General features: G+C 34.0%; 1 protein-coding gene across 2 annotated transcripts; it reads right to left on the bottom strand.

Annotated features, from left to right (window-relative positions):
* Window positions 1-5,791: 5,791 nt before the first annotated feature.
* Window positions 5,792-6,658, bottom strand: LOC126964813 (uncharacterized). Of its 2 annotated transcripts, none has more exons than XM_050808086.1 (3): window positions 6,550-6,658; window positions 6,207-6,388; window positions 5,792-5,935 (listed from the first exon to the last, which is right to left on the bottom strand). In XM_050808086.1, the coding sequence occupies exons 2-3, from the start codon at window positions 6,370-6,372 to the stop codon at window positions 5,868-5,870; spliced, it is 234 nt and encodes a 77-aa protein (XP_050664043.1). In that variant the 5' UTR covers window positions 6,373-6,388; window positions 6,550-6,658; the 3' UTR covers window positions 5,792-5,867. The 2 variants fall into 2 exon arrangements, with proteins under 2 accessions (XP_050664043.1, XP_050664044.1); XM_050808087.1 differs by lacking the exon at window positions 6,550-6,658 and adding an exon at window positions 6,484-6,508.
* Window positions 6,659-8,425: the final 1,767 nt, after the last annotated feature.

The raw sequence follows: 8,425 nt of genomic DNA, 5'->3' as shown, positions 1-8,425 counted from the left end.
GTGAGTACTGCAAGCTCTCTCTCTCTCTCTCTCTCTCTCTCTCTCTCTCTCTCTCTCTCTCTCTCTCTCTAATTCTGAAACAAAGCTTGCAGGTGTAAAGTTCATAGAGAGCATAACTGAATTAAATATGTGTATTTGAGTTCCTGATTAAACTGCCGCCTTCAACTAGTTGCTTTCTTAAAATTGATTCCTTTACGATTGATTCTTTTTGATGTCATTTCAAATATACTAGATACTACTAGCGCTTCGGAAACAAATGGCGCTCTGAGAGAGAGCGGCGCAAGAAACTCTCTTTTTTTTACGCTCTTTTAAATAAATTATACAATATTGTACTGTCATTGCTATTGCTATAGAATCATCATAATCTAGTCCCAGGCTGTCCGATCACTTAGATATTCAGCTTATTTATAGATTATTATTAGAAGACAGTTGTAATCTCTAAAGCACTCGATTTGTTTGGGCTGCCGTGAATTTTAGAATATGATTTACAGTTATAATTTTATTCTGAGTAGGTATTTAGGTAGGTAGTTATTTTATATAGGGCATTATTTCTTTACAAAAAAAACAAACCGAATGAGTAACAAAAAAGTTATGGAATCGGTTCAGTGCGCACATTTGCAGTCATCTACAGGATTTTTTACAAAACTTTTTACTCGTTATTTGACAACAGAGGAAAAGAAGGGACGTCGACGGAATGGTCTGCAGCGGGAGGCGGCCGACACGTTCCTGAAGGACGCGCTCAAACACAAGGACTCCTGGCCTTTCGCAGAACCTGTTTCTGCACAAGATGTAAGATATAGTTCTCAAAGCACAATACCTTTTCATACGTTCCACTGGCCTGTATAAATACCACTGGACAGGCATGTTTGACAGCAAATTCTTTGTGCCTCTTTCAAGCGCCACTCGCGAGCGTCCAGAGAACTGATTTTGACGTATAATACAAATAGCTGCGGAGGAACGTACAATACTCTGAAGTATATTTGCATTTTGAATTAATTTCGTGTTATTAATAATTCAAGAATCAACGTAATAAAGTACACATTTTTTTTATAAATAGTTTCCCACCATCTGAAGGTGTTTGTTCAGGTTGTCATCACTAGTTTTAGTACCGCAGTCTCTCGCTACATTGCCAACAGCGCCAAAATGGCGAATACCAAACAGGCACAAAAGCACTTTGGCAGCCGCCAGTCCAGTGGTATGTAATAGAGGTGAGTGGTAGTGTCCATTACCTAAGCAGATCGGGCGTAAGTTATATTTTTCAGTTACATAAGCGATTACATATTTTTTTCTTATATAATAAAATCTAGAAGAGTACAAGTAACAACTGTTGTTAACTGATCACCATTGCACACATTCTTGCGCAAAACCAGAAACTGAGTGTTGCCGATCTTTAATTTAGGATAACATACTTTGATAGAGCATCAACTTGGAAACTTAAATACCGCTCTGTCTGTCCTCCAGATGGTGAGGATGATATCCAGGTTTGTGTCGTGTAGTGCGTGGATTCGTGGATTTCGGGTCTAAAAGCTCTTTCCAATACAGAGCATTGAGCTCTTTGTGATGCCGCTAAAACACAAAATGAAACGCCATCGCCAAGTTGGCCTAGCCATTTATATAGCACTGTATCCTCGACAACTCATATAACTATGTGTTTTTTTTATGAAAATAAGGGACGAGACGAGCAGGACGTTCAGCTGATGGTAATTGAAACGCCCTATCCATTACACTGCAGTGCCGCTCAGGATTCTTGAAAAACCCAAAAATTACGCACTACAATTGCGCTCGTCACCTTGACACATAAGATGTTAAGTCTCATTTGCCCAGAAATTTCAGTAGCTACGGCGCCCTTCAGACCGAAACACAGTAATCTTTACACATAGGTACTGCTTTAGGCAGAAATAGGCGCCGCTGTGGTACTCATAATCTAGCCTGCATCCTGTGCAAAGGAGGCTCCCAGTGGTAAAACGCACAGTGTAGCACGCGGTTAAATGGTTCGACTTGATACTGGGGTCGGTTAACAGGAAATAATACAAAACATAATTTGACGTGACCTCCATAACAATATGTACATGATAACAGTCACTTGCCCGCTTGACCCTCTAATATTATAAAAAGTAAGGTATTATAATTTTCTCTTCGAGCCAGGTACCTGATTACCTGGACGTGATATCGGATCCCATGGACCTCAGCACCGTTAAAGAGAAGCTGGAGTGCGGGCGATACTCGCGCGACGAGGAGCTGCTGTCCGACGTGGCACTCATCTTCCATAACTGCTACACCTACAACCAGGACACCCACCCCGTCACCAGGTTAGACAGCAGTCCTTCATCAAGTGCTGAGTAGTTACGCCTGTCAATTTCATATTTATCTCTAATAATTTTTATGAAGGAGGCATTTCGTTATCTCAATATAGTTTATATAAACTAAACCCTGAATAGTCGCTGGGACTCTATTTGAATAACGTATACTATTACGTTTCTAATGTAGTGTTAATAACAAGCAATTCAAATTAACTCAATTTTTCTTGCAGAGCTGGCTACCGACTAGAGAAGTACCTGATGAAACGCTGTAAAGAGCTGGGATTGCCTCCGCTGCCAGAGAGTAATCCCGCAGAGGATGAGGATGACGCGCCACTCAAGAGGGCCAGCCAGGAGGAGAGTGAAGATGTCCCCAAGACCAAGCGACCCAAACTCAACTGACCAGTAACTTGTACTGTGTGTATTAGTGGCTCAATGACATGAGTGTAACCAGGATTTAACAAGAAAATCAAGATGCTACAGGATAATAATAATTTTTTTGGTTTTTTTATATTTTTGGTTGGTTGATAAAGCATGTGATTCTTTCATTCTTTATTTAAATACTGCTAATATTTAACAAAAAAATATACATATATCTTTATTGAGTTGGACCTTTCTGTTCAGCATAGATGTGGTACTGGTCTTAATAATTTCTGTACACTTCCTTTTAGCTGTCATTTACAATTGGTTTATAAGGTGTGTTCTATTTTGAACCTGTCTCTTGTGTTCTTTCCATCTTCCTTGTTTTCTTTATGGAAATGCTGTTGTTTTGTAAATTATTAACACTGAACACATTAAAGTGCTAAGACTAAATATTGCAAGGTCACTTTGAACAAACACCAGTGCGGGTGATTCACAAAATAACACTTTGAGAGGAACAACATTTTCTTTGATAAACAAATATTTACAAATCAACCACAATCTATGTTTTTGAGTCATTTACAACCAGTTAATTGATTACTGTACATTATTTATATTTGACATTTTGGAGAATAGACTTTTTCAGTTCTTGTATAAAAATAGGATTATTCTGTTGGTTGATAAAATATAAATTCAATAATAAGTATGCAGGCTGTTAAAAATAATTTCGAATGTCCTATAGCAGGTGATGAAATTGTGACAAAAATGTTTATTATACCAAATATTTTGCTTTTATATCTGATCCAAAGTACAGTTTACAAATAGCACTTAGTAGGTTGCGTGTAAGTACTAAATAGACAGTGTAGGTAACAATATTGCCTTATAGTTATAATGATGTAATAATATAGTACATGTACTATGTTGATACTTGACATAGTACATTCAATTCATAGCACTCATTCTTAATATGTATGATTCAAAGAATTTTCACAATTACATTAAAAAATACTTTTTGCTATGTGTAATTATGATTAAATTTTAACATGAATTATTTTATAAAATTAACACAACTTACTTAATCTGATGATTCCCTAATTTTGATTGACTCTCACTATAATAGTTGGGATAAAAAAATTACAAAATAATTCATGTTAAATATTTTAATGATCAATTAAACTCACAAATTAGAGTAATTCATAATAATTATAGATTTTTTTTTTTAAATTCTGTACCCCTGTGATATGCAACATTTCTAAAATTGTATACAGATATACAAACAAGTAGCTTTAGCTGAGAATTCTTAGGTGATTGAGATGGTGGATAATTTGTTTTGCTCAAAATATAATTGAATGATAAAAAGCATACTTTTTTGGGTGTCAGTTATTAATTATTATTAGGATTTAAAAAAAATTGAGTTATTTTTGTTTGAATCCAGAATTTGTTATATTTTGTTCTTTATTCAAAACATTGTTGGCATAGATAATAATGGCGCATCTTCTCTTTGCATGCAGGTGTCAAGTTTAATAAGCTTATGAATATAAGTAATTTTTCAATTAAATTGGTAATATTGTATAATTCTGATGTGAGAGTTAATTATTACTATATTCCATGGCTAGAAAGTTGTCCCTTTGTCGCAAAATTCAAGTCAGCTACAATTATTTCTGTTTGTTAGGTTTATTTTTTATAATAGTACAGGTACTAAAGGTGATAAATAAACGAGAGATTATGTTTAAAACCATACATTAAAGTAATTTTGTTGAAATATTTAATGAATGATCAACTTAGATGTGTTTGATAAAACAAATGGGTACTGAATGTTCCATCTAAATCTATTGGCCAATGTTAAGTTTGAAATTATAGTTGCACTTTTATAATATAAGAATGTAAATATTAGCATTACAAATTAAATGTAGGTCCGTGTAACTGGTCAATTACAATGAAGGCAGATATTGTAAAAAAAATACTGTTTATATTTAATAATATCTACTTGAAACTAAATAAAATAAAAAATCATATGTGATAATGCAGAAATACATTAAAATTATAACAAAGACAAGTGTATTTATGTGCCACTGAAAATAAAGTCTTGAATAATTTGTAATTCATGTTCAGTTGTGTCAATCTATTTGATTAATGCCTTAATTTATAGAGGTGTTTTTACTGTATTGCTTGTTGTGCTATGTTGATAGTGAATAACATGCAGTAATGCCAGTAGATAGGGGCTAATTTGACTCAAGTCCAGTCAAAGATACAAGGCTTATCAGCTGGTCTGCATTTTTGGTTATCTATTAGGTTTGCATGATAGTCTTAAATAATTTAACCTAAACTCTAATAAGTAATATGTAAAACTTTTTATGATTAAAAGCAAGCCAACAAGTAATTGTATAATAAGTTAAAATTTTCATTCCATTTGCCACTTGTTTTGTTTAATAAAGTTTATATTTTTTGTACTGATGTTCTAAGCATTATTAAGGGATGCTAAACATTACTTCTTGTGTTGATTTCAAGTTGTACTTTTATTGGTAATGATAATTTTCAGTGATTATTTATTGATTTAATTTATAAGTTTTTTTATTTATATTATGTAGTTCAATAAAGCACCTAAAACAGCTTTTTTGTTATTTTCCCACCTCACTCACTTTTTCAGAAGTTTTTAACTTTCGAGAAGTCTAGATTGCACCTTTGTGAAGTGTCAATGCCTTAGGGGAGTTGGAATTAATTTGAATACCTAAAAATATTTCTAATGTTATTGTTGCGGAATAATTATAAAACTTGTTTATTGGTCCTGTGTTTCTGGAAGTACCAACCAATGCCAGCGACAATCATCATTGAAAGACATGCTGGCAATCTAAATAATATACAATCACAGACAGTTCGCTATTCTCCTTTATTATAATCAAAACTATGAAAAGTAACATATTCTACTATATATTATAAACAATGTTACTGCATGGTTACCTATTCAATAAGTGGGCTTCATATCTAGTATGAAAATAGTTTTGGTGAGACACATTTATTACAAGTTTTTGAACTTATTAATAATTTCATTCATTAGCCAGGCTCTTACAAGATGTGCTCATCTATTGAACTTCATATATTCCATATTGGTGAAGGTGAAAAATAAAACTTCTAGAAACTAATAAGACATGTATTTATCCTTATAAATAAAACTGCAATAATATGATTTCAAGTATCTAAACACAATAATAATTAATGGTGTGCCTCAGCTTCCTTCTTCCTCTTTTCTGCCCAAATTGCAACATTCTCAGGTGAGTTAGCTGGAAAGAGATTTTCATAACATATCAATTGCCTAATTATATTTTTATTTACTTTGGGGCTTGTAAGTTGTACCACATATTATTTAACTAAGGTTGAGTTAGTGAATGATGCTATAAAATAAGTTTGTAAGCTGTACACTTGTATATAATTATGTTAGAAACAGAAAACTAACAAAAATAGTTATGTAGAAAAGATTTGCTACCCAAGTAGCAAAAAAAATATTAAAGATAGTGTCTGTTGCTTAGTTACAACATATACATAGAAACTTACATAGTTTGTGAATTTTGTAGAAGATTGGAATGGAAAGAATAAGTCCACCGCCAAGCCAATAACGCCAGATCCACTGATTTTGGAAGTAGAATTTTAAAGGAAACTGCGCAGCCTTGGCAGTAAAGGTGTAGGGGTATTTCATGGGGCGACCTGGAGCATCCGACATCCTTGATTGCGATTAGCTAAAATAACAATAATTATGTAATACTGCTTCCACTCCACACAAATATCGTTATCTACTAAAAATAGACTATATAGATTAAAATACATTACATACAATAATAACTGGGTTTAATTAATGGCTATCGTATATAATTATAATAAAGTACAGTAAAATTCTAACCTTATTTTCTGTGACAAAATAATTACTGAACAATCGCAATGTAATAAAAATTCGAAAATGCTGAAGGTTTATAGTAAATGAGTGATGCGACTCGAGTCTTTTTTTAGTCGACTACTCGAGTGAATTTGTTAAACTCCTATTCGAGTTACCGATACCGAGTCAACTCGACGTGCCAAGTCTTCAATCACTGTCAATAGGTCACTAGTTAACGTCTGCGTCGACAGTTAAGAAGTTATCAAAAGCTAAACTTTATTTGGAATATAGTTCATTTGATTAATAAAAAATGATATCTTCTTATTTGAAATTTTAAAGTCCTTTAGCAAAGTTATTTCGAATCAAAATCACTATATTCATGTAGGTCACGGAAATGACACTTGTGAATGTTAAAAAAATATTATTTTAATTGAATTTACTGCTACTTCGTAAAGGGTTCAGGAAATGAGAAGAAGTGGCAAGAAACTCATTGCCACTCTTTAAAATCAACATTTACATTTTCATCGTTTTACAAATAATTTCAAGGACAATACTTATATTATGAAAAGCGATGCACCAATCAAACACACACCCTAAATAAATAAAGATATTTTGCGAGCATTTTATAAGCGATAATAAAAAAACATAATAACTTTTAAGAATCTGAGGCAGAGTTTCTGGTAGGAGGATCATCCTGGCACCACAAGTAGCCTCCCCACTTATTTTAGGGAAGGGGACGACCCTTAGTAAAATGTCGTTTTAATCTTCTTTGTTGACTAATGTCAAAAATAAGGTAAATTATAACATCTTGTATTTTATTTCATATTACCAAATATAATATAATTTAATAAAGGTATTTAAAAATATTAATACAAGAAAACTAATTGAAACTCACCTCGAGTGAGAAATTCGTACCCGAATTACAGGAATGTACGTAGTTTCCTAGAGTGACTCGAAAAATCGAGTACTATTACTCGAGTCCCAAAATTCTACTCGAGTCGCATCTCTAAAGGGACATAATGTCAAGGCATAATTTTGACAGTTGACACATAACCATAGATTTATTTTATTTTTTGTTGTTGTTTTATTTATTTAGAGCATTGGCATCTCACTTCATTAGCATCTTTGAGCACCATTCCATGCGAGCCCGCTTAAGCTCCGCTGTCAGTCATGAGGGATCCAGCGACAACAAAGTTTAAATTTTTCGTGTAAAGTTTTATTAGATGGGACACCAGTTTGGATTGTGCAACAGTTCAGGTATCTCGGACACATGTTGACGGGGTCCCTGAGCGATGACCTTGACATAGAACGAGAGCGAAGGTCACTGGCAATACGGTGCAACATGCTCGCTCGCCGATTTTCTCGGTGCACTGAGGATGTTAAAGTTACGTTGTTTAAAGCGTACTGTATGAGTTTTTATACTTCACAATTATGGATCAGCTACACCAAAAGATCCTTTAATATCCTCAGGGTTCAATATAATGATGCCATTCGCATTATTAAAAATGCCAAGGTATTGTAGCGCTTCGGGCATGTTCGCCGACACTGGAGTCCCGGACTACTAAGCTGTTATACGGAATAGAATATCGGGTTTCTGGGAAACCGTCCGTAATTCTAATAATAAAATGATTAAAGTCGTCGCTGAGGCATCCCTTGACAATGTGTTTTACAAACACTGGCTTAGGGTACACCAGATCCCTAACGTAAAATGACTATTTATTTTTATTTTATTTTTTGAAGTGACTTTAATTTTATGTTAATTACCATATTATATGAAGCCCTGATATCATATTGTGAGGACCGACGTCGGCGAGCATTGCGAAGGCAAGGGCGAACATTTCGCAGAAGTTTGCTACGAGGAAATAACCCCTTATGGTGGAGGCTCAGTTATGTTTTGGGCAGC

The sequence above is a fragment of the Leptidea sinapis genome, chromosome 6 (genome assembly GCF_905404315.1).
Source record: "Leptidea sinapis chromosome 6, ilLepSina1.1, whole genome shotgun sequence".
Taxonomy (NCBI): domain Eukaryota; kingdom Metazoa; phylum Arthropoda; class Insecta; order Lepidoptera; family Pieridae; genus Leptidea; species Leptidea sinapis.
The sequence above is the reverse complement of the archived record's forward strand: the minus strand, read 5'-3'. Positions and strand labels throughout refer to the sequence as shown.

Excerpts from the sequence above, each read along its gene's own strand:
- LOC126964813 (XM_050808086.1), bottom strand. The coding sequence starts at position 6,372 with ATGTCGGATGCTCCAGGTCGCCCCATGAAATACCCCTACACCTTTACT. Across the intron at positions 5,936-6,206 it reads CTACAAAATTCACAAACTAT|CTAACTCACCTGAGAATGTT; the intron begins GTAAGTTTCTAT and ends ATCTCTTTCCAG.